The 27,201-nt window shown below is 39.1% G+C and overlaps 2 protein-coding genes across 2 annotated transcripts; both read left to right on the top strand.

The window, feature by feature from the left end:
• The first annotated feature begins 1,215 nt into the window (after positions 1–1,215).
• Positions 1,216–12,968, top strand: LOC137180537 (LITAF domain-containing protein-like). Its single transcript, XM_067585929.1, has 6 exons — positions 1,216–1,351; positions 10,125–10,192; positions 11,574–11,682; positions 11,858–11,917; positions 12,078–12,225; positions 12,321–12,968. Exons 3-6 carry the CDS (start codon positions 11,583–11,585, stop codon positions 12,424–12,426), a joined length of 414 nt encoding a protein of 137 aa, XP_067442030.1. The 5' UTR covers positions 1,216–1,351; positions 10,125–10,192; positions 11,574–11,582; the 3' UTR covers positions 12,427–12,968.
• A 5,989-nt stretch (positions 12,969–18,957) lies between these two features.
• Positions 18,958–25,477, top strand: gprc5bb (G protein-coupled receptor, class C, group 5, member Bb). Its single transcript, XM_067583263.1, has 3 exons — positions 18,958–20,305; positions 23,170–23,282; positions 23,387–25,477. The coding sequence occupies exons 1-3, from the start codon at positions 19,201–19,203 to the stop codon at positions 23,429–23,431; spliced, it is 1,263 nt and encodes a 420-aa protein (XP_067439364.1). The 5' UTR covers positions 18,958–19,200; the 3' UTR covers positions 23,432–25,477.
• The last annotated feature ends 1,724 nt before the right edge of the window (positions 25,478–27,201 follow it).

Here is a 27,201-nt window from a genome sequence, read left to right as displayed (position 1 = left end):
ATATATACTTTTTGTTAAGATTTTGGTGATTTTTGTTAAAAAAGGACATTTCATAGCAAAATAAATTCCTTTCAACAGAAATACCATGATCATTAAATAATAATAATGATAATTAAATTCACTCACGAGGGTAAATTGAATCCATGTGTTTTTTGTATTGAGGCAAACTTTGGTGGACTGATCTTTGAGCAATAGGGAGAAGCCGAGCAGTTCCTTTCCCTCTATAGGAATAAAAACTGCTCCACAAAAGAGGCATGGATTGCAGTTGAGAGATGAGTCAATGGTAAAACTATGTCATCTGAATAAACAGTGTGACCTTACAGTCATTGTCATTTTAGCGACAACTGCTTGCTAGTAACTCTTACAGCAGTGGTTTTCAACCTTTTTTGGGCCAGTGCCCCCTTATCCATTATCCAGGTCCCTTACTGCCCCCCATCAATTAAAATGTAGGCTAATTGTCCTCCCTGAATATTAATGTTGAGTTATATCATTAAAAAGCATGTCATTGGATGCCAAATAACAGATTTGTTTAACTGGACAGATGGAATATCATTATCATTACCTTCTCAGGGAGCAAAAAAAACATGTGAATAGAAATTATATTTGTGTTGAATGTTAAACAGATGCAACGGTTGGAAATTTGACATTCAAACTTTAATTAGGTCTCGTTATTGATCACGATCAGCAGCCAATCAGAAAGCGGTAATTTGGTGCTGATGCCAAACAAGAAAGATTCTTATTAATTGTTCCAAAGGAAAACAAAGATCAGCCTACTGAGGGAAAAGTCTGAGGCTACTGGAAAAAAGCAGAAGGATATGTATCCATAGCCATGGTGTTCAATAGAATACTGGTGGCATTTTTCCTGTGCCATTTTGCTGATATGATATGGTTGTTGTTGTTTATGATCAGAGTTCAAGGGCTTGGCCCACAGGGGTTGGGTTGGGGTGTTTGGGAGTCCTCCCCTAAGAAAATTTGATGTTATTTGAACAAAAACTATGTATTATCCACAAACAATTTATCTGTCCCGTTTTCCACATATCAGAGACACAACAGACTGTATTAATGCCATCTCACAACTTTTTATTTCCTTCTTTCATATCAGACGTTATGATCCCACTGATAAAGATTTATACTGTCTGTTAATATTTGACTTTTGTTCCAGATTCCTCATTATAAAGTTCAGAGCTGCTGTTCTTTGATCAGATTTCTGGTTACGGAAGTTGAGACTGTTTGTAAATCAGCAGACCTTGACAACTGTTTGTTCTTCCTCTGGTTGGTTTCCTGGTTGAATCTGCTGATTAATTTCACCTTCACTCATCCGCTTGATTCAGATTATCTTCAGCATCTAAAGGTAACGTAACCAACAGTTTTCATCATGTCTGGGAAGGTCAAAATGATCTGATAATAGTAGAGATGGTAGTTGTGGTGATGAGTTATGAGTCATGTTATGTTTTTGACTGCATTGGGGGAACAAATGAAACTCCAGGAGAAAGAAATAAGAGTACGTATCAATACTCTTATTGGCTCTTTTTCATTACTAAAGAATCAGGGTTTTTAAAGTATTATTTTAAAAAAGAAAAAAAAATTCAGAACAGGATTAGAATAGATTTATGTATGTATGGATGTATAATAAGGGCTGGATATGGCTCTGCTGCTCAGCCTTGCAGCCAATTTTTCCCAGTGGCCACTCGTGGCATTGCAGTGAAAAATCCCCCTGCGGCCCAAAAAACATTTTCCCCAGAGACCACCACTGTAAAAGAGACATCTGTAAAACTGTTGACAGGACACCTTGAGTTGCAAACAAGGTGAATTATGATTCTTTCTATTATGAATGTTTGATTCATGGAGGTTTTATATTTGTAGAATTTTATTCAAGACTAGAAAAACTTAAAAAATCTATGTCATCATCACAATGAAAAGTCTAAAGGCCGAGCGGGAACTTGCGGGCGGGGCTTCTGCGCATAATCAGTGCGCATATTCATTGGGCCACACAACACGGAAGCAAACCCAGAAGCTAGAAACTTTTTTGGCGTATGTGTCAGCCAAGCAATTCCTTTAGGACCGAATGGACGCCATTTTTGGTCCGGTATCCAGCTCTTATAATATATCCATGAGTAGTAGAGACTCAGCATTGTTTCCCTTGTCTACACAGGAGGCGATCAGTTACAGTGTTGAGCGTAAGTCACCCATGTTTTCGAAGTGCTCAGAGCCCAACACACAAATTTGTCTGTAGTTACGGAGAAAAATAGACCTGACAGTACTGTGAAAAAACATAGGAAAACCCTGAAGTCTAAAGATGAAATTGTGAAAATGTGCATTCGAATGTAGGACTAAACTGGCATTAAAAACAGACACAGACAAAAAAACCCCAAGAACATCGCACCCTCTTTTAAAAAATATTGCTTCCAGCGCTCAGTGACACTCTCTGAATGCCCTCTGGTGGGCGGTACTGCCCTGGTTGAAAAACGCTATCTTACAGTTATCAAGCAACTGTTAGCTCAGAATGTTTTCTTTATCCCATCTCAATAACTCTTTATTGAATAAAATTCTGAGAACAAGAGGGAGTAAACAACACATAAAAAGAAGCTTAGAGAGTTATTATGACTGACTCTAGCGCTAGCATGTTCCCGGCTTGCTCGCATGTTAGCCATTAGCTCACCAGCTACAGGTGGTTCATCAATTAGCCCTGCGAGTAGTACATCACCTTGGTGTATCATTTCCTAATTTGAGAGGATGTGCAGATAAACTTTGCTATGCCACTTTCTGGTGTGATCGGGTCTTTTAAAAGAGACAAAAAATATTTTAGATCCTGTACAGTGAGACACTAGAGGGGGATGTGCCAGGTAAAACTGTGAAAGAGTTGGTAACAGCAGGAGAGAGAATGAAGGACATTTAAGACGAGCCACACAGTTGAGGGAAATATGCTGCAGCTGATTAAGAGCAGAAGAAAAGGCTCCAAAGCAGAGGCAGAAGGGGACAGAGAGATGACAAAAATAGGGAAATATATAGCAGCTTTAATATTTAACAATCAGAACTAGTCAAACCCAACACCTTTACACAGCGGCTTCTTGGCTGAACTGATTACAGTGACATTCCTGGTCACCATAGCCATTGTGGCATTTGCACTCCCATATAATTGGAGCAGTCTTTGGAGTCTGGAGGAGAAAGAGAGTCGACATGAAGCCTCTACAGAAATCCTTTTTATGTGTGTGTGTGTAACTTTCTGTGCATATGACAGTTTGTGTTGAAGCAGAATCATGTCTTTGTTTAAAAGCTGAAGACCCCCTGGCAAGATTATGAGACTTTTGGGCCAGACAACCAGGTCTGCCAGGGAAAGAAATGAGGAGCAGGGGTGTTGAAATATGAAAGGCCACGCTGTCGGCGGTCTGCATTTATCACAGCTCCACAGCACCGGTTTCCCTCTCTCCCTTGTCTCTTCTTCACAATCCACTCTGCTGGCCCTTTCTCATCTCTTAACCACCCTCTCTGCTGTACTCAGCATCAAGCTGTTGCTCCTTTCCTCCTCTTTCCTGACCTTCTTTTTCTGCAAAACCAGGATATCATGTCGCCTGCCCTCAATTCAGTTCAGCTGCTTTTGTCAGCATGAAATTGCACAGCTTATTTCCAATCATGATAACCTCAATGATAAAAAGTCGAATGGATCATGTAAAAATATCTCAATTAGTATGAAGTAACAAGTAGTATCTCATAGACAGTAGTAAAAGAAATATAACACTTATTTCCTAAAAGGAGTACAAACTACATTTCTCACATTTTTTTCTGTCTTTCTCCCACACGTTCACACACATGCACACTTATTACTGCAGCAGGGAATTATACATCCTTCGCTATGTTTCACACCTTTTTCACACCATAATGAGCTTCTCATGGCCTCTGGTCTGAGTTAGTCCTCTCTCTCAGGCAGCTGTTGTTGACAAACTTGGACCTTAGAGTCGACCATAGTGTTCCTCCTGGCTCACAGCTCTGCAGGTTTTCTCTGTCTGGTAACTAAGCTGTAATCAGACCCTGATTAGATGGCTGGATATAAAAACAATAGCACTCCAAGTTCTGGACTGTGACTGCTTTATGCATGAATTCATGGAGTTTTGTCTCAGGATCAGCTAACTCTGTTTATCTGTCTTCAAGCTCATTCAAAGGGTGCAAGAGGATTCCAGACAAATTTCCAACAAATTCCTCAGAATATGCACAACGACAGGGTAGAGGATACTAAGATAAGCCTCCTACTAAAACCAAGAGGCCACCATTTTTTTCAGACTTTTAACAGATTTTCAGTGTTGATTCATCCTGAAGCTATAATGTCACCATGTCCTCCACTTTTGGAAACAACAATTTCACCAATCAACGTTGACATTGACATTATGATACAGTTTATTATGATTATAAGTTACAAATCCTTACTTATGTACTTATGTATTGGAAACCGTCTTGTAGTTACACTTTGTGTGACTGGTATACCTATTACCACTTTACCAGAAAGCAACTGATAGAAACAACAACAAAAAATGCCTTTGACAGTTATATTTAAAAGAATTTAAACCAGCATGACTATATATATTATTTTTTGGTCTTTTGGGGGCGGTGGAAACAAGCTGTAAACACAACACTGACATTTTATCACCTCATTACCTCAGTTTTGTATGGCAAGTGTTGTTCATTTATACATCCAGCAGATACAGTGCGACATTAGCGTTCATTTAGAGTAATACTTCCATCCATCTGATGAATGTACTGTAATTCACTCTCCTTTTTGCTCTGTTTTTGGTCTCCACCACATACTAAGGGAAATATTTGGCTCTTTATATGTTCACCCGCTAGCTACAAACTTTGTCAGCCATTTGGTGTGGGGCAAGAGGAGTACAGTGAGTTTTTAGAGCATTTTCACTGAAAACAGCTGCCTGCTGCATCTGGAAATACTAATGAAAGCAGTGAGAGTGAACCAAACTGTAAAATGTACAAAATGTCAAATTAAAGCTGAGAGTCGTAGTCATTGCTTCAGCTCGCACATCTGTTGTACACATTCATTGTGTGGCCTTAGGAATGTTTTGTATTTATTGATTTATTGTCTATCTTTGACTTTGGTGCTCAAAATCTTTTTTGTTCCTTTTTTCTCTGAAACAGTTCTTTCTTTGTTATACCCAGAAAACATTCTAATGTTCATAAGCTCTTGGTCTACTATTTCTGCAGCAGTGATTCACACATTCACCTTTCACACTTTATCCACACTGTCATAAGCTACAAATGATTTGGATTAAAATTCCTCTTCTTCTTTCACATGTCTGACGCAAATAGATCCTTATAACAGTGGCCCCTCAAGCTAGCTACTCCAGACTCTTGTGCTTGTTTTCTATCTGCAGCTGTAATCGCTTGCTAACCCTGCAGGTTTCTGAGCCCTGAGAAATAGGGGTTGCATTTGGTTTCATGTTAGCGTGCCGTTGTTCCTTTTTGAGCCACCAATGATGCAATCTATGACAAGATGTGAAACCTACAAGATAAGTTGAAATCGAACGCCCCTCACAAACTATATAAGTGTTGCTATAACAATCCTCCATCAGCTTGAGTGGATGAAAGCACGTACCGTGAGAAAGTGGCAGTGTAGAGTCAACAATATCAGTACAAAATGAAAGAGGGTATAAAATTAGAAATGAAGTTGTGCCAAGAAATTCTTAAGATGTTTTACTTTCCAGGGTAGCACTAATTGGACTTATGTTTGTTCCTCTGTCTCTAATTGAAATACAAAAAAGACAGGCAGGGTTCCTTGCATCACTGCCCTTGCTTGGGAAACACTTCAAGCTGAAAGAAAACATTTTATACACTCCCTAGAAGGAAGGAAAAACAAGGAAACAAATGTTTGGCAGACACCTATTACTGTATCTGGGGATTTTGGAAAACGTCCCAAAACTACCTCACACTATCACAAAACAAGAAGGTGCTAGATGCAAGGAAAGACATCGAGACATCTGCATTGCAAATACCCAATTTATTTGAGTAAGCGTTGGCTTGCAAATTGCACATTGAATATATACTGTACATACACATGACACTCGCAAAAAACACAGACCATTAAATTAAAATATTCTCATTAATATATGTTAATCTATGTTGATGTTTAGCAGAAATATTATCATGACACAGAAGTGTGGAAAAAGTTCAAAAAATAGTTCATCCTCTGATGTCACAGGAAAAATTTGTGACCCCTCTCTAAGTACAGTGGTGGTACTACTATCACTATCCCCAGATAGCAAATCTGGCCTGCACCTGACACTTTCAGCACTTTCATCCGGCCCACATACCGTGTGGAATGATGGCACTTGGGCAGTTCCTGTTTCCCGGATCTGGGCCACAAGTTAGCCATAGCAATGCCATATGGCAAACAAGAACAAACCAGATAAACCAGAACTGGCCCACATCCGGCAAAATCACCACATCTTTACCAAAGATATCTGGGCCAGAAAAAGGCCAGCAGTCATTACCTGAAGTGGCCCACTTCCATATGCTATCTGGGTCATGTAGTAGTAATATCAAGATAAAACATGTTATAAAGTATGATGACAGGGTCACAGAATAAAGTGTAACAAGTCATAATTATATAATAAGGAGGTCAAAATTGTGCAGTATGTTTCCATATTTCATACCGTGAACATTCAGACAGGTAGATGTTAAAAACAGTGACATACTGTGGACAGATAGACTTATTTTCAAATATCTCTCATTATTCTACAGATCTATTCTTCTTGCCCCACTTTTTGAATGTTTCATACAACTAAATCACTCAGTTCTGTTATTACTGAATTGCTCTTACATTTTTCATTCATCTCACTCTTTCATCAAGTCTTCAAGTCCCCTGTCAGCCTGCTTACAGCCAGACACAAATTGCACAAATTGGCAGCTGCAGAAACACCCAGTGTGAATGCGTCCGTCAATATATATGATGAGTGTGTACATCAGCAAATGACATATGTGTAAAATGCCATAATAGGAAAAAAGATGTGTAAAAATCTTGAAACAAGATGTGCTATATAAAGGCATATAACCCATCGACACCTACAATAGTTGTTTTGATTTCTTGTCATGTGATGAAATAACAGATTACTGTAATCACAAAATAACTGTGATAGAAATAACTATGTAATGATGAGGAAAAACAAGTAGAAAGTTACTGTTAGTCTTCAGTGACACTGAATAAACATATACTACTACTATAGATTTGATCAACTTTCTGCTCTGAGCTTTACAACCTCTTTGATTCTGATAATAGCAGAAAGAACCGAGAGGAGCACACACACGATAGAAGAAGATGCCTTAGGGCACACTAGAGATCATGGCTTTGTTATATTTCTGTTTGGTTTTAAATCAAAGACAGAAACACAGGTAACGTTTCAGCTCTCCTCTTTGAATGACCTTTGTATGCCCAGGGAGAGAGAAAGAGAGAGAGAGAGGGAGGAAGAGGAGGAGGGCATCAGAGAAACACACGAATCCCTTAAACCAAACAACACAAATGAAGATCATCATTACTGCAAGAGATGAAAGAAATAATAGATATTGTTTGTAATGTTCAATGTATATTAATATAATTATTTGAATGTAACATTCTTGTTGCCCTCACTCCTACATTTTTTCATTTTGTCTTCATTATCCAGGCTTGGACCTCTATAGGGGGATGTGACAGTCTATACAGTGAGAGTCAAAACAATTGATGAGCTTATTGCCAGGGGAAGCAGTAATAGAGGACAACCTCCACATGTCAACTGTTGTGTTGGTTGCAGGTCTGAGATAAAAATACCTACAGTATATCTTTCACTGAGGCAAAGTGATTAAATTCCTTGACAATGATCAGATGCAAGGACAGGTTTCCAATCACAGCAGCTAAATTATTTATGACAGACAGGTGATAGGAAATAATGTTAATTGTAAAGATAGAAACAATGAAAGGCTGTAAACTTTTTTTAAAAAAACTATGAGTGAAATTGTTAAAATATATATATATTAATACATAACTATAAATACAACAATCTAAAAGACACACAAAGGCTGTACAAGCAAAAAGCATTTAACAAAACACCGCTATGAGGAATAAAGAAGGCGTCTTTGAACAGATGGTCACAATACTGTTCACGCTGTTTCTCTCACTGTCAGACTCCAAATCCAGCAAATAAAAGAAAAGGTTTCGAGACTCTCAATAACAGATTGATAAAAACGACTAAGAACAACTGTACTCTGCGCTGGTTACGCTTAAAAATCAAACACTGTATCCAAGTATTTGTAAGAGCTGACATGTATGATGCTGCTTGTGATGTTATCTTTGCTGTGTCCAAAATCAGTAATTTGTTTTGCACACACTTGCATTTTCTGTGGGAGAAGGAGATAAGATAAAGCATCTACCTGTTTGTTATCAAATTTCAGATGCACCCTATCAAATTCCTCTGACCTCTGCAGAAATCCCTGCAGGGTTGAGAGACAGACACAAATCATCGATTCTGCTGCAAATATCACAAATATCACGGATTTATGCCCTCTGGTGAACAAGCCATCCACCCTTTCTATAAACCACTAATCCTCATGGAGGACTTGAGTCCAGCCAATCTATCACCCTGACCTCTGCGTCTTTGGCCCCAGCACCTTCAGAAAACCTCTTGCTGTAAGGCAACAGTATACTTACTACCATACCATCCTCTGGGCAATGAATTGAACTGCATATGTCACAGCAAACAGAAACTTATTCCACACACTGGATAGATTTTGAGTGTACACAGCCTGGCTGTAGAAACAGGCTAATAAAGATGGATGTGGAGACTCAATTTGCCATGAGCAGGAGACCGAACCTCACTTCTTAGTCACAGATACTGCGGGACACATAGGATTCAGTTAAAGAAAAGCTGTAACTATGGTGGCCACATACTGCAACAAACTATATCTCTCGCTTTCAATCCATCCCATTCTTGGTTAACTGCTTCTACCAAGTGGCCAGTACGCAGCATTACATGTGAAACTAAAAGAGTGTAATGCTGTTGACATTACAAGCTTTCAAAGATTCTCAGTAGACTCTTTTGCACACAGAAAAGGTAAATTACAATAATCTTAACAATACAAGATTATGGGGAGACAAAGCCAAACAGGCTGGAATAAAAACTGATTAAACGCAAATAAAACTGATACCAATGAAAATGTACAAATACAAAAAGTAAATGGTGAGGGTTAGGCCCCTAAAATACCAGCATTGCATAAAGATGGTATTTCAGATGTCAGGTAGTGTACAGTTTGAAACTTAAACTGTTTGATTGTTACTGTTTACTGCCTGAAAACTGTATGACACACTAAACGTGATTTTGGATGCTTCCCAGAGTGACTTTTAATTCTTCCTTGACAAAAAACCTTCAGAACACTACTGACAGGTTTAGCATCATGCTATGCCAATAACCTGGATCATTAGAACAACTTGTATCTGTCACATTTGTGCCACAGTGTCATTATCCACCTACAAATTAAGATATGTAGGCTGTATAAAACACATTCAGTCTAACCCACACAAACTCAGTGTAGTTTTCTTTTTTCCTTTACGTGTGTAACTGCAGTGATTGTATATTTTTGGGCTCTGAGTGCTTCCAAAACACAGGTGACCTACACTCAACACTGTGCCTGAACGCCTCCTGTGTACTCACACAAAAGCTGTTGCTGTTGCTCTGCCTCACCAGCAGTGAAGACACTGGGTTATTTTTATAGTAAACAGGGCGCTCCTGTTTGCTCCCAGTGAGCTCCCCTGGTATGAATAAAGGTCAACCGATATATTACATTTAAAAATCTAATAATATAACAATATAACATCAAATATAGTAAATAAAAAAATGGAAAATATCTTTAAAGAGTTTTGTTGTTTCAAAAGAAAGAAGATAGAAAGCTAGTGATGATGATGATGATGACGATGATGATGATGATGATGATGATTATTATTATTATTATCATTATTATTTTTGATACACTATAAATGTAGTTGAGATGCAAAATGTGCTGGAATGAGAGATTTTGAAATACAATATGATTCATAAATACTTCTTCACAATGTTGTCCCACCCTCTTTGTGACAATAACATTTGTCTTGTCTTTCTCAGTTACTCTCAAACCTCAGAGGAAGAAGCACTAGCAGGATCTCTCACACACTCTCAGCCTCTTTATCAAGGTAAGCAGCATTAAATCTGTCTGGAGATGAGATCAAATAAAGCATAGAGGGAGGGGAAAGCCTTGGATAAAACAGGAGCTGAAAGTTTCTCTTTTGGACAATTCTGTTCAGACTTACATGCTTTAAAATCAAAGAGCAGCAACTCTAGGACTGTGAGAAAAGTGAGAAAAAATCTCTCATCCGGTTACCTTCTTAGTATGCAAAAGTGTTGTTGTTGTTTTTCATCTCTTCTTTTACGACAAGCAGGAGTCTAAAGTGCTGCTGTTAGGATTTGTTTATCCAGTGATCAATCTGAAAGTCACTTAATCCTTTGCTCTGTATTGACTTTCATAGTTAAAAACAGCTCTTTGTGTTGCACTCAAACTAGACACAATTTAATCCTGGAATTTGTGTTTGTGTGTTGCTTTGTTTTCATGTGTGTATCATTTTAAAAGAGACTTTGGTTAGATGTTAGGTTTATGTTAAAGTTTGAGCCCTTTGAACAGGTCATTTTATTACTTTTATTTGACCTATTAAACATGACAATAAAATACTATAAGTTTCCACAGAGGAATAATTACTGGAACACTTATCGCAACAGGAAAAGTAGTGCAGGTGGACAGGTTAAACGAGATCTTTAATCTGGACTCACCACCACACCTTTTTTATTTTCATTTCTCTTCCCACTTGTATCAAAATACATTCTCTGACTTGTACAGAGGCCAAGAGAGATCAATGCACTGCACCTAGCTTTAAGCTTACTTTAAGTAAAGGTATTCACCACGCTGACAACACGTAGGCCACAAAAATGCTGCAAATAAATAAAACTCAAGTAAATTAAGAAACATATTTGCTACATACAAAGAAGAAAGCATACAAAGAAACCCACTGAACATGTAGGGGCCACATGTGAAAAATATATTTGAGTTCAGATAAATTTGTCACCCTAATCCTTTTCCATACATTACAATGTTTGACAAACATCTACCTGAATCCATTCAGCTGGCACTCCCCTGCAGAATGACAACCAATACTCCCAGTTTCAATGCAAATTCATTACAATGGCTTGTTTGCATTAGCTGTTGACGGGTGTGTTGTGTGTGCCTAACGATGGGCCACTCATTGTTTTAAAGTGCCCTAAACTTGATCAGTGAGTTTTCACACTGAGAGAGAAGTGATGCAAAAAGAGATAGAAGAGGTTCCAGGTTTCACTTTGGACTCAGGTACGCTCCGCATTTAACCATCCGACCTGCTCTGTTAAACATCTGTGCTTTCCTTCATTCAGAGAGATCAGGAGAACTAATGCAGTTTTTTTTTTGGATTACATAACCTTACACCAGTTCTCAGCTCTCTCTTTCCATACTTTTTTCTGCTTGACAACCCCTCTTTCTCACTCCATCAGACAGATATCATGGAGAAGAATCCACAGCCTCCCCAGGAAATACCAGCACCGCCGTACCCTGGCCCACCTGTGAACCACAGCTACCCAACTCAGCCTGGCCCTCAACCTGGTAACAGATCAGGGACCTTTAACCGTGTCATTTTTCCTGCTTATGAACCCTCTTTTACTGCAATGCAGCTGTTATTTCTTGAGTTATTCCTGTCATTAGTTCCATTTTTTATCAGCTTGCTTTCATTCTGCTCCTTAAATCTTTTCTGAGTTAATTATCTCCTTCTCATATCCAGGTTTTCCAGGTCAGCCTGCTTACCTGTACAACCCACAACAACCTCAGATCATACAACCCGGTGAGTTTCCCAACTGTTTCTCACAAGTTATAATAACCTCTAATTTGCAGAATATACAGCAAACACTGCAAAAACTTGTTTGTAAGCCGGCTTTGAGTTCAGTGACGGGTTGGTGAGGAGATTCGGATTGTAGTTGTCAGTGTGTTTTTGTCCCTCACAGTGGCCCAGGTGGTGATGGTGCAGCAGTTGCCAACTGATGCTCCTGCAGAGATGGTTTGTCCTACCTGCCGAAACACCGTTATCACTAAAATTGAGTACAGAAATGGTTTTCTCACCTGGCTGCTCTGTGGCTTACTTGGAATCTTTGTGTGAGTATTGCACACAACACACACAACTCAGGCATACACACAGGTGCACACATGTTGAGGTATTATTTTGACTTTATTCTGATGCTCCACACCAGGTGCTGGCCTTGCTGTCTGATCCCGTTCTGCGTGGATGCTTGCAAGGATGTGGAGCATTCCTGCCCCGCCTGCAACACTGTCCTCCACATCCATCAACGCAGGTGAAGCAGCACCGCAGGGAAAACTCTACTACAACTCTCTCTCTATACTGCAGGTAGAGACGCATGGCTAAACAAACATCTGTACAGGAGAAACAAACCTCAGCTGTAAACACATCTGACATCATTGTAAAACATTCATAGAAGATTACATAAGAGCTGTGATTTCTTCCTTTTTATCTGATGATTTAAAATGTGAAATCATGTTGTAAAAATGTAATGTGAAAATGTATTTTCATTATTATGATGAGCAATATCTTATTTTGTTTAAATAAAACCCAGTATATTGTTTTCTAATGCTTTTTTTTTTTAAAGTAAGATATCTGTAAATAAAGTCAAATTATCCTTTTTACATGTAGAGTTAATAGGTTAATTGCATTTTGAATGCTGTCATTGAAATTTTAGTTCGATGACACATTGACATGAAATTAATTGTTTATACTTAAACATGGAAAAAAAATCTACTAAATCCGCACTGCAGATGTAAAATGTTTTCTTCAATATTCCTGTCTTTTAAAAATATGATCAGATACATATTGTCATAAAATGTTGAGATAATTAAGTAACTATTATATAATAATCATCTTTAGTTAGGTTGTTTAATAAATAATAATGAATAATAATAAGTCTTACATAATCAAATCTGTTTTTACTACTGAAAAATTAAAATAAATAAATCAGCATTTATTCAGCATTAATGTCTTCCGTTTACTGATTCATTCATTCGTAACTTTTCTCTCGACTTTATGACCATAATTAAACAACTGAATATAAGTAGAGATGAAAATGTCACTATCACTATTAACAAGTATTAGAAAACCAAAGAAGGGAAAAAAATCTGTATTGGTTCTTTGACTATTTGAATACGGTTTAAGCTCCCTGTAAATATATGTGGTATTTATCAAATCACATCATCATTAATCAGGGACACAATATTTGAAATGACATCATAAAACCAGTCAAATATATTTCAATGACAACTGCTAAAGAAACACTTAACCTGGCTGTCAGTCTTCTCTACAGAGTGACAAACTAGACTAAATCCTGCAGTGCTGCCTAGAGGCTGTAAGGAGAAAATTACTTTGTCAAAAACATCCATTGTACAGTTTGTATTTTAGTTTCACTGTATCAGTTATAAAACATCTCTATAGGTTGGTGCTGTATGTAATGTAAATATTATATTAATATATAGTCTCATAGACTGTCAAATAAACCAATAATATATCAAAATTTTCTGCAGAAATAATTGAAATTATTTTTGTCATTGAGTGGATAGAGAAAGTAGTGTAAGTAAATATGTCTGCATGCATCATTAATGCACACATTTAAAGGGTAACTACACACTAAATCATTTTTTTACGCTGTACACATTATCACATTGACTTATTTTGATGTATGATGTTAATACATGTGATTTTTGCAATACACACACTATGTGTAACTGCTTTTTCTGCTCAAAATTAGCTTATTTGTGTTAATTTAGGGCAGAGATCAAATCATTAATTACTGGAGAACAGTGTGATTAATGCCAGACAGAAGGGCTACATGTACTAAAGGGAGGCATTATTGCAGCATAAAACTTTTTCACAGCAGACATTTTGACATAGTAGGTAAAGAACAGGTGTGTCTAATATCAATAATGATGGCTGCATGCTATTAAAATGTGTCTGACTTGGCTAGCTGCAATATGTGAATAGAAAAGAGCCATCATTAATGATATTAGCTCTGCCTGTGCTTTTCCTGCTATGTCTGTGTGTGTGTGTGTGTGTGTGTGTGTGTGTGTGTGTGTGTGTGTGTGTGTGTGTGTGTGTGTGTGTGTGTGTGTGTGTGTGTGGGCCTACGACATGTGAAGGAGTCTGAGCTGCTGCTGCTGCTTTTAATTCTGTGTTGTACTTAATGGGAAAGAGACCTCTGTGTATTTGTCAGTGGTGTCATTTAGTGGAGGATACAGAACATGTTGTTTTGTACTGTAATAAATGCAATTTAGAGAGGGAGATACATTTAGAGAGGCAGAGCAGGAATAGAGCCACTGAGTGCTCACAGTGAGTTTTGTTTTTTACCTACAGTATATAATCAGAATTCAGATGATTTTGTGCCATGACTTTAAACACACTGATATAGTACGTGACTGTATTTAATTTTTGGATTGTGATCCACCAATAAACACAAATAAGAGGAAGAAGGAGAGATGCTAGGAGTCACTTTACTGGATCATTTCCAAGGCCAGAATGTCTTCCTGGGTTGGTGGTGGTGGGTTTAATCCTCATTCAATAATCTTATCACAACTACAACAGAACAGCAAGAGGCCAAGAAAAAAAGTTATTTCTATGGTGGATGTCAATACAGCTAATGCTGCTGCGAAAGACTTCATGCTAACTATCAGTGCATTAAACTCAGGACACAAAAACTCATGAATCTAATGAAAAATCTAACACATCCTGGTCACATAATAACTGATACCCTTGAGCTGCATTGTGGTCAACAGGAGTGAAATATTGATCTTCAGCTGTAAATGTTTTTACATGTGAAATAAGGTGTTTCAGAATCACAACATATACAATACGTTCAGCCCAACAAGCCCTCCCTTCTAAACTTGCATGTGGAGGTTTGTCAGGAGAGATCTGAGGTGGGATAAAGATGGGATTATTGGATGGACCATACTTAACAAGGTCCTATTGGACTGTGGCCGTAGTGACGACTGGATTACCCAGATTAGGACTGATGTCCTGTTAGTCAGCAGTTCTCTGTGCTGTTGTCTCCCATCTCTGTCTTCTTTTGTTTCTGTCAAAATACTCAAACACACAATGGGTCAAAATACATGTAGCACACCAATACACACATTTCTCCCTTTTAGGCAACAAATTCCATCTGAACTGGAGAAGGTTTTCTAGACTTAATGTCTGAAGCAAACAGGGATACCAGACAATCATGTCTGTGAGAGGCTTTCACAAAGCAATTCAGAAAGGTGAGGCTAGTCAGAATCTTTTTTTTATTATTTTATTTGACAGGGACAATGCATATTAATAACATTTCTGAAAATATGCCAGATTTAGCCAGAAAGGCTAATTTTCATCTGTAGTCCCTGGGCAGACAAATAGTTGAAAGCACAAACGTTACGAATGAAAGCATTGAAAATACAATCGACAAAAAAAGCAGTGAAAATATGCAGAAACGATCAGAGCCTGCACTACATAGAGAAAAGAAAGATAGCTCTGGAGACACAGAAAATCAACAAATAGCATGACAACACAATGTTAGGACTGGTGAAGTGTGGATATTATGTACAGAGCCTGTCATAAGCAGGAGCAGCTCTTACACTAAGCATAATCATGACAAATAAGACAACAAACACCATGAAAACAGCTCACTGTTCTAGTGTTCACAAGTTTGATTTCTAATGAACCAGGCTCTTAATGTTGTGGAGAATGAATAGTAGTTGGCACAGTTTCTTATGTGTTGTGGCAAGTTGTTCCAATCCTGAGAGGCTCTGTCAGAAAAAGCAGATTTGCCAAAACGACTTAGTCTTCCAGGAGCAAGACAGTCTCCTCTAGTTGTTGCTCTAGTGGTTTGGCTTGTTTTTAATGTGATGTAAATACAGAGTGGAGGAACCATAATGTGTAACGCCTTGAAAACAAGACACAGTCAACTGTAAATTGTGCTTTTTCAAAATATTGCAATGATGGTTGGAAGAAGGGTGTTTATTGTTTGTTTGTACAGGGATTCTATCGGCTTTAGCATGGTGTTATTGACCTGTGTGGGAGGATCATTGTATTCATGAACATTTTCACTGCATTCAGTTCCTTGCGAATTTGAAATTGACCAGATTAAATCTAACATTCCTTGCAACTCTTTTTTGTGTGACATGAAAGACAGATCTGAGTCAACGGTGATGCCGAAATATTTAAACTCAGACATGATCTGTAGTTGTTTTTTTTTCAGAGACTGTGATATTCAAAAACCTCAGAGTCAGGGAACCCCATCTGAGATATTTAGCCACACTACCAGTGTGGCTCCAAGGATGGCAATGTCTGTGGGACACTCCACAACGTATGTCCAGACATATCTCAACAACTATTGGATGGATTGCTCTTAAATTTGCTTCAAGTATCCACAAAGCCCTGAGGATGAACCCTGCTGACTTTGGTGATCCCCTGACTTTTCCTCTAGCGCCACCATAAGGTTGACATTTGTGGTTTTGACTGAAATGTCTCCACGATTACATTATATATTGCCATGAATTTGGTAGAAATATGCATGTTCCCTTCAGGATCATTTGCCATCATCAGATCAAAAATTTAATTTGTGCAATACTTTGGTTCACGACTAAATAAATTACCTGCAAAACTGTGTTTACTGCTAATTATCAAATATTAGCATGCTAAACTAAGGGGGTGAGCACAATAAACATAATACCAGCTGAATAATACCATCATCATGTTAGCATACTGACATTCACACTGAGGTCAAAGCCCCTCTGTGAAGCCAAAGTACAGCTTTACAGATCTACTAGCATGGCTGCAAACTGTCTTGTTGTCAGTGGTGGATAATTGGGATGGATGGTGGCACATGTAGGCAATAGACCTATGATCAGAAGTGCCTACGTCTTTTTGCATTTTGCTAAATCTTAGTTAATGAAACAATAGAGTCAGTCTTGGCTTCCTAGAACACTCTGTCCCCTGGATATTGGAGAACTATAATGGGATTTAGCTTCCTTCCTCCACAGATACACATGCGACTGAACTCTGTGTGAAAAACTCATTCATCACTTGATTCTTCTGTTATCATCAAAGTAGTGACTCCTGCTGCTTGCATGCTAGCAAGGACTCACTTTCTGGATTAGACTGTCTTGACTGACACAGCAGGGTGCAGGTGTGCTTTCCCTTACTTACATCTGTCTATGTGTCTGTGAGTTTATTTGCGTACCACAAAACCAGCTTTGGCTCCTCCTGTGTTTGACCTCTATCTGTCACTGAGCTCTCTAGTGTCTGTCAGCATCAATCCCTCACACGCTGATCCAAACTGACTCGATTAGCTAACACAATGGCTGTTCCTTGTCATGGTTTTCTTCATGTTGTGTCCCTCTCTAACCCCACTTGAAGCCACCTCCTGGGGAGGAGATTACTCCACTCTAAAGGGAGACTTGGCTGAATCATGCCTTCAAGGGTATTACGTAACATTCCCTACTAGGATGGCCACGTGGCTGCAGGGCTCACCTGTGTTTAGATTGACCATCTGCCCCTCCCAATCCAAATCCCATCCTCACTCTGCAACACATGCCGACTGTCCACGGACATCGTACTGCTGAAGAGATTTCTAATTGTTTTGGTCCAATCTGGTTTACACCACAGGAGTCATAGATGAATCTACATCTCCTACAGCTCTGGGTGTGAGGAAGCATTGCATAAGTGGTATGAGGAGGACATGGAAGCTTGAAGGCTGGAAATAACACAGAGATGTGCAAACAAGTGACTAATACTGGATTGGCTGTGATTTGCTATGCTCATACACTGTACTTATTTCCTATTTTCTTCCTGGTTAGACAGGTGCATGAGCGATTCATACTCCCTGTGTGTGGGTGCACAGAAGTAAAGCTGGGATTGCATCTCTGTTGACACCTCCGCAGATTCAGTGTGAAGCAGGGAGAGAGAAACACAGACATGCAGACAGAATGAATAGAAAGAGGAGGACAGAGGGAGCGAGAGAGAGGCAGAGACAGTGAGAGAGAGAGAGAGGGAGAAGAGTGATAAAGAGACAGATATATTTGACCATGTGGGTGTGTGAAGTATCAAGGCATGCATCATAATTGAGGATTTTTCTTGGAGCAGCTGGACGTGTCATTGTAGCAGCAAGACATTATCGGTCTAACAAAGTGTTATTTTGCACTTTAAAACAGTGGGAGCTGTGTTCGCAGAGACATTTTCAAAGACAAAATGGAAACCGTTTGGCTTCTGCTGCCTCAAGGATTTTATTAACTGGGATTACAAGAACACTTTCATTAGTTGAAGTGATGCCGAAAATGATGAATGGAAAATTATGATGCCCCTTCTTTATCAATAATCAAGAATTCAGGTTAAGAATTTATCTGAGGTGAGTTAGAAATGATTGTGATTGAAGATTTATTGTAATGCTCTGGTATTTTATATGCATGTGTGTGTCTGTATTTGTGTGTATGTGTGTGTTGTTTGGACCAATTTGAGTTTCAGACCTTGAGAGTGAGGGCATTGTTTAGAAGTGAGGACATTTTGGCCTGGTTGAGGCTTGAGAGTTAGTTAAGACTATCAGGTTTACATTAAAGAGTGTGTTGTGTTGAGGGTCCTCACAAGTAAGCACAAACATTGTGTGTGAGTGTGTGCGTGCACATGTGCATGTCTCTGTGCTTTGGGTACAGAAACTCGACTTCTCAAAGCCCAGTATGCAATGTAGTCAGCCCACGCTGCTTCCCGTTCCCATGGAAACCATTGCCCAGTGCTAAAAGCAGTTCTTTTCTGTGCTGAGAGTGTGTGAGTGTGTGTTTGTGTGTCTGACAGAGAGAGAAACATATTAATCTCTGGTATATAACAGCTTTATTGGATATTATGTGCTTACTGCTGTTTTTTCTACCACTGTGAATCATGAAGATCCTGTACTGTACTGTATAAACTAATGAAATGTATCTCTACATATTTCTTTCTTACCTTCCTCCTCTTGTTTATCTGTGTACCTTTCTCCCTCTCTCTCTCTCCTTTAACCCTTTCCCTGTTTCTCTTCATAACCACATCCTTTCTGTCTCTGTGTTTCTAAGATGGCTGTCAGCCCTTTTATCATCATCTGCTTCCTATCGCTGACTGGCTATGGCTCATCCCACCCTTCTCCTCCTCCTCGAGGGTGCAGTGAGAATGTGGAACCTCCGTACAGAGTGCTGTGTGACCTGGAGTCGGTTTGGGGTGTTGTTCTGGAGGCAGTGGCCTGTAGTGGCGGCCTCACCTCTGTGGTCCTCTCTGTGCTCCTGCTGGTCAAACTTCGCTCCATTTCTGACCCCGCCAGGCGCTCCGGCCTGGGGCCTCTGCTCCTGCTCCTGGGCACACTCCTCGGGCTTTTCACCATCTCTCTGGCCTTCCTGGTGGGGAAGAACCAGGCACTCTGTGTGGTCCGCAGGGCCTTTTGGGGGCCCCTCTTTGCCCTCTGCTTCTCCAGCTTGCTAGTCCAGGGGGTGAGGCTCAGGAGGCTGGTGGCTGGCAAGTCGAGCCCATCGGGCAGCTCCCTGGCAGCGCTGGGTCTGGCCTTGGCCTTGGTTCAGGGGATCATTTCTGCCGAATGGGTCCTGCTGACAGTCGTTAGGGAAGGTCACCCAGCCTGCGAATATCCACCTTTAGACTTTGCTCTGACATGCAGCTACACCCTGGGGCTGCTTCTCATAGCCATGGGGCTTTCCCTGGGGGTGGTGCTCTGTGGAGGAGAGTTCGGGGCAGAGGGAGCGGGTGAGGAAGATAGAGAAGAAGAGAGTGAAAAACGGAGATGGAAGTGTAACGCTGTCTGGCTCTTCCTGTCCTGTCTGGCATCAGCATTGCTATGGGTGGCCTGGCTGGGGTTTTATCTTTACGGCAGCCAGGCACTGAGGGTGAAAGGGAAAGGGGAAAGATTGGGAGGAGGAGGAAAGAAGGATGTAAAGGTGTTGGACGAGCCTGCGCTAGCGGTGGCCCTGGTCATTCAGGGCTGGATTCTGCTGCTGTTCCACGCTATTCCAGAGGCGCACCTGTGTCTCCGTAAACCTCCACAATCCAACACGCAAGATTTCTTTGACACCAGTCAGACATCCCCTCCTCCACATTTCGGAGATGAGCTCCCTGCACACTCTCACCGGCCCTTCCCAGAAAACCAGGCCTTTGCTCTGGAGGAGCACAGTGCAAGTAAGCTTATGTAACGTGTTTGTGTGTGTGTGTGTGTGTCACTGTGCATGTTCGTGTTTGTATAAAAAGAACCTGTTTTTTATTTTATTAAAAACCAACTTGGGTCAAGTTCTAGTTTGAAATGGAACTTGTGAGGTCATACTTTCTTACATGGGAGTTCAAGCAAAAAACAAGCTTGGCATTTAAGTGTTTTTCAGTAAGTCATGAGGGTACTGTTGCTAGGCAACTGACAACAAAAATGGACATTGCCTTGATCCTTTTCAAAAATGGTGGATGACTTTGTGATTTCTGTATTCAATGTCATGCTTAGGAATGAAAAAAAGAGTGGACAACAAGAGTAACCTCTATGGGCTCTGACATTTTTAAATGGTCGTCATAAATTTGGCTCAGGTCAGCTTGAATTCATGTAATTTACAATGTTTTCTTAATGAGAAATAAGTGTTTATAATATGTATCCACACAAATCCCAAATCACCCCTGCAGCATCATCCACTTCACCACTGTCCATCCCTACATTCTATATGTTACAGCCATATTTCTGCCAGCCTGCTATGTCACAACGTGAACATACTAAAACTGATGAAAGAACGAGATTTTGCCCTGAAAACAGCTCCTAAAGCTAAGCTACATAATCACAAACTGATTCACTACGATAAGGAACAAAGTAGTGCAGGGGCTAAGAAAGGCTAAAGCTGACTTTTTCCTGAACATAATTGGTGACGTGGTAATGCTAAATTAATCTGGGAGCAGATAAAGATACTGACAGGACAAGATCACAGAGTAGGAAGGCAAATGGAACTTGAAATCAATGGAAACCTTTCAAGGGACCCAGTCGAAATTGCAGAAGCTCTCAACCATTATTTTATTGATTCAGTGGCCACCATTGCACAGAGTTTCTCTGTGAGTCAAACAAATACTACTCCATCAGAGGCTGCAGCTTTGCAGCCACTCTCCCTGTCACTGGACATTGCAGGACTACCCTTTCACATAAGAGATATTCTTGAGGCAGATGTGCAAAGAATAATCAATTCTCTTAAAACATCAAAAGCAAAGGATGTGTATGATATGGATACTGCCATGCTTAAAGATCTAAAGACATCATTAGTCTCTCCCCTCACAAAGATATTAAACCGGTCCTTCTCTCAGGGAGTCTTCCCGATTGCTTAGGAGACGACTATCATAACACCAGTAACGCCAATTTTTAAATCTGGCAACCCTCTTAACAGCCCTGTTGCTTGACTTACATTGGTGCTACTGTTATCCTGTCGCTCATATCTGTCCTTGCTTATGTCTGTTTTTGCAAAGCTGTTCTGTAATTTAAGCTGTTCTGTAATTGTTTGTTGTTGCTTTGTTGAACCATAATTTGCTCGGCTTCTATTGCTGCCCAGTTCTGTGTTCTGCTTTTACTGAAACATGCCTTACATCATGATTATTGTTTTAAACTTGTTTCTTGATTTTAGGCTGACTTTAGGCTGCCAACTTCACACCTGGCCAGGGACTACGGATGAAAACTAGCCTCTTGGCTCATTCTGGCATTTTTACAGTAATGTTTGTTAATATGCATTGTCCCTGAGAGATAAATTGAATAAATAAAATAAAAACTTCAGTTTAACCAAAATTATATGAAATATTTATATGAAATTTTCATCCGGAATCTCCTTTGAAATCATCCATTGCACTCCAGACCAATATCTGGTGTAACATGCAAGATGACTACCATACATGAGTGCCATGTAGGTTTGTTTACAGCAAAGTGTGGCTCACTTTTAGCTACTGTACACAATCCAAAATCCAATCAAACCCCTTGAAACACTTATTATCCAACAGAATTCTCTACAGGGAGATGCGAGATGTATGAGTCATTTTAATGTGATTGTTCTCCATATTTGAAGCCAAATACACTGACAAAAGGCTAAACCACGAGGAATTAGGATAAACAGAGGAAGGATTTACTTTGTGGTTGAAAGGATGAGATTAAGACTTTTGTGCTAATGGGCAGTGTTGTGTTGGCAGTGTTTTAAACTGAAGTCTCTGCAGTAGAGCTTGTGAATGATGTGTTATTATAGGAAAAATGGCCAGAAATAAGACCCAGGTTGACAAAAACAAACACAAAAAAGGCCCAATGCCTATTATGACCTGCTATAAGTGATAGCATCCTACATGAACACACAATTTTCTAACAGTTTTGTTGGTGTCACATATTCCTGTGCACAAATCAAGATGTAGGAATATTTGAATCAAAAGACTGTTGGCAGGTTGCTTGCTTATGTTGCTTAATAGCAAGTGAGTTTTTGAGAGTTAAACATCTATTAACTTATACCTAAAGATGTTTTCAAAACCTTAACTCTGACTGTTTCTGTTTTTTTGATGAATATTATATATATAATGTTGTGTCTTCTGGCAAATCAAAGTCAATTAATAAGAAATAAAACACACCCTGGTTTAATCTTTACACTCAGAATATTTGCAGTGTCAGCCGACTGGTGTGACCGTTTATAGCTTATAGTGGCTGTTAGCTAACTTCAATTCACTTGCTTTATTGCAAAAGTAAAACAAGGAATAAACACTCCATATCTCACCAAGAGACATGCTGTTACCTGCTTCCTGCTCCTATTTTCATATGTCTTTGGTCAGGGCGTCTAATAATTATGTTCTTAAATCAACTGACAAAAAATAATAGGATTAATTATTAGGAAACAAAGGGAAATTCAATGTCTTGTTATCCTGTAATAGCATCCAGTGGCTGCTTTTAAGGAAAAGTTATATAGTTAATTGGAGCAAATATAATACAGAAGATGTAACACTTGTTTGTGTGACTGACAACTGTAACTATTGTGTGTGATTTACTTTGCTTGGTCTGTCAGCTCTCCGAAGTGGAACATACCACAGCAGCCATGGGAGTATGCGTCCTGGCATTGCCTTCAGAGGTCACGTCTACCAACCAACTGAAATGGCTCTAGTCATGAATGGTGGCACAGTAAGTATGGCGGAAATACACACTCTGTGTATTTCACTCTCTCTCAATCACTAAATAACTAGACTATTATAGTTATCTGCTACTTGTTTGTCTCTCTCTTGTAGATGCCCACAGCCCCAGTTAACTACACTGGACGACGATTATGGTAAAGTGGGACAAAACTTGAGGAGGATATACACCGGTGTCACATGTGTGATAGAAGAATTTCCTTTTGCCTAAGAAGGAGAAAGAAATATCAAAGACATAACATATCACACTGGATGGATTGGTGGGAGCAAAATAAGTTTAATGTATTTGTGTTTCTGCATACATGTATGAATTTTAAATACAAACCGCAATAGTATTTTTGCTGAGATTGTCTCATTTGCCTCTTTATGACCAGACTGAACATGAAACGACAAGAGATGGAGGTGAGAGTGAAGCAGCTTCCACAGTTTAGGATACAGTGCATTACTTTGATCAGCTCAGATCAGCATATAGTGTTGTGTGTAATATGTGAATATGCTGAGAAGAAGTGTTCAAGGAGCACTAATGTTGTTAGATATGAGGTATATATACATAGCCTATGAAGATCAAAAACCACTGTCCATTGTGATACTGAAGGAAAGTAACTGAAATAGCTGCTGTTGGACCATAAGAGAGTAAAGATTAAAGCAGGATTTGAATGTAGGAAAGAAAACACTTTGTCTGTCTGAGCAGCTCTAAACCACTGCTGTTACCTTCTGATGTTTATTCGCTTCATAAAACCTCACTGTCCTTCTCTTTCTGGTTGGTTTCAAGCTCCAACTCAGATAAAAACCTTGAGGATGTTTATGTAAATTGCCTGTTCAGCTGGGAAGATGAAAAATACCCCTCAGTGTTTTTCTCACCACATCTATCCATTAACAGTGCTACTGGATATTATCCATGTAACATTTAACAGAGCTTGTCCGAGCTTGCTGATGGATTACTGTATCAGATTATTTAAAAAGTGAACGAGGAGTCTACAGCTCACGGGTGACTAGTTTTTAAGCATATCATAAAAAGCCATTTAATACTGCAATACGGTGCAGTATAGGGTATTTATTGTTGGAGGTTGTGATTTTGCACTTTATCAGCGCTAATCATGTCTGGGCATTGTGATATTTGAGATCTATGATCATTTCAGATGCATGTAAAAGTTAAAAGGTAATGTATTTTGTCAAGCTTAATGTATTTTCAGTGTTTTCTAGAATTTTGATATATACATTGAAGAAAATGACCGGTTTTATTGTTGAGTGGAAATATCAGCTGACAAAACAATCTCACCACTTTTAAGCCACATGGATGAGAAGTCATTAAAGTGCTCAGAAAAATGGTATTTTTAACATCTATAATTTAGGAAAACTGTGTGTGCTGAGGAAGAGCATGTGATATGACTGAAAGCTCCAAAACAGCTACTAAATAGACTGTTTTGTCATCTAGTTTTAGTCTGTTTTCACTTTTGTTCTCCAAATTTGGATTCAATAAGGCTATGATCATTAAATAAATGATATTGTACACTTTGTTGGAGATGTACGGCAACATAGCCTTGTATTCTGGCATTCAGGATCCCTTTAAATTTTAAATTCCATCGAATATGGAGAAAGCATTCAGCCATCCATCACTGTGAATCAAACCAATGCATACTGTTTACACTAATGACATTACAAAGTTTGGCTCCAAGTCTAGATTGATGTGTAGTTGGCAGTGGCTGTTCAAATGCATCAGCAGCAACACTGAATTCAACCAGGAACAATTTATCCAAGTAAAATACAATTCAAAGAGCTGTGAACATGTTCATGCTGTGACCATTTCTTCTTGCTATCTAACTAATTAACTAAATTGTCATCAACTTTGCTTTTGTGTACAGGTGTGTGCTCTAATATTGTATAATAAAAATATTATTGCAAGATTTTTATGTAATAACCTTATATAACAGAGTTTTACTCAAGTAAATAATCCAAATGTGAAAATGCACTGGTATTTTCCTTTTATGATGCTCCTCTGATGATAGCACTGTCACTGTTTTATGGCAGCGTAACATGAATGTCTGTAATGTGATTTGCACAAAGTGACTAATACATCAGTGCACATTTTCTGTTAAATATTGTCTGGTTGTGAACTGATTTTTCTTCAGCCTCTTGTCCTTTTTGGAACACCAGTGAAGCCACTTTACTGTAGGGATGTGTCACTTTATAGAGTAGATAGTAGTAGATACATAATATGCATTTATAGTAGATACATAATCTATACCTTCAGCAGGGGAATATATACGATGGCCTAGAGAGCTCAATGCATCGCAAAAAAAAAAAAAAAAAAATGCAAGCAGATAGAAAAAAAACAAGTGAATGAAGAAAATATTTTCACCACTTTGACAACACAGAAGTAGCAAATAAATAATACAGAAGCAAAATTAGAAATACATCACAAATTTGAAACCCCCTGCAAATGCAGAAATGCTGCACGTCATATACAACGAAGGAACTATGTTACAACACAAAAGAGGTTTCCAGCGGACACTATAAAAACTGATAAACGTGTGCTTTCTATAAAGATTATTCTTAAAACAGGTCCACATATAAAACAAACGCTGAGGACCTGAGTGAATACACTGTGTTAAAAAATGCATTTTTAAGTGTAGATAATATTTCACAAAATTAGTTTGAGTATTGCTCCTACCATAAAAAGAACGTGTTTTACATATTTCATTATTGCCGGTCATCACAGAAAAGCAAGTTTATGGATTATTGAGGAGCTAAGTGAAGACATGCACGAGGTCTCATCTCTGTGTGATGTGTTGAATCATGAGCCAGTTTATGATCTCATCCATGCATTCAGCTCTAGTCATCACAAAAGGCAAGGGAGCAGCTGTTCTAAAATTTCTCACTGCACGTGGGAGTGTTTTAAAAGTAGCCTTTGCTTTATATAAGCTATGGACCCTTAAATTCATGGCCTGTTCGAAGCTGTAGGTGGAGATTGGGACTGCAGCCCTAGGAAGCTGTAGTTTGAGGCTGCGAATGATTTCCTTTAGTACTGAGGCAAAGAATGAGGCCTGTGTGTGCTTGAAAGTAGTTTGTGTGACATGCTGTCCAACCATGTACAAAGGTAAAAGTGTTGTTCAGAACGGCAACACTTGAAGGGTGAGACACAATAGTTGTCCAGTGGTGCATACTTTCAGCCCCCTCTTGAAGGCATTTATGGTGTTGCTCTGATTTGTACACTACATATCAGAAGTGACAGAAATAGGTGTGTAAAAAGAAAGTTTGAGAGATTAGTCCAAACCCTGCCTACATTCTTACCTCCACACACCCGGCCAATCGTTGAGTGATGTGGACATGTTTGTGAGATTGTTGGTTTTAGAAACTTACAGAACTTGTTGGACAGCCCTAAAGGTGTAAAGCTGTTGGGGAGGGGGTTTCAGATGCTGTGACGATCCGTGAGTTACTTCAGTTGAAGCATACTGACAACTGGACACTGCAGTTTGCTGCAAGAGGCTCCAGGTAGCAAAATAAACCATGGTCTAAGATATACTTAATTTAACACCTGGTTTGACTTTCCTGTTTGTGTAACCTTTTATCCTGTTGATTTTCTGTTGTTTTCAGTTATTTAAAGTCATCCTCCAGTCAAAAACCTGTTTTTCTTCTTGTTCCTAGAGTTGACTGTTTGAGCATCACTGTGCAGAATGATGTACGTGCAGTTTGACACTAGAAGACTGTTTTCACATTCATCTGTTGAAAATGGAAAGTTTCTCTGTACTTACTGAAAATAGATTTTTAGGGATGGGCCTACAAGCAGGATTTGTGACATCACAACTAGTTTGGAAGTCAATCCTGGTCCAATATTTGACTCATACAAGTGTGATGTGGAAATACACTTCGAAACTGACATAAACTTATGACACGATTGTGACAAACACATT

The sequence above is a fragment of the Thunnus thynnus genome, chromosome 3 (assembly GCF_963924715.1).
Source record: "Thunnus thynnus chromosome 3, fThuThy2.1, whole genome shotgun sequence".
NCBI classification, from domain to species: domain Eukaryota; kingdom Metazoa; phylum Chordata; class Actinopteri; order Scombriformes; family Scombridae; genus Thunnus; species Thunnus thynnus.
The sequence above is the reverse complement of the archived record's forward strand: the minus strand, read 5'-3'. Positions and strand labels throughout refer to the sequence as shown.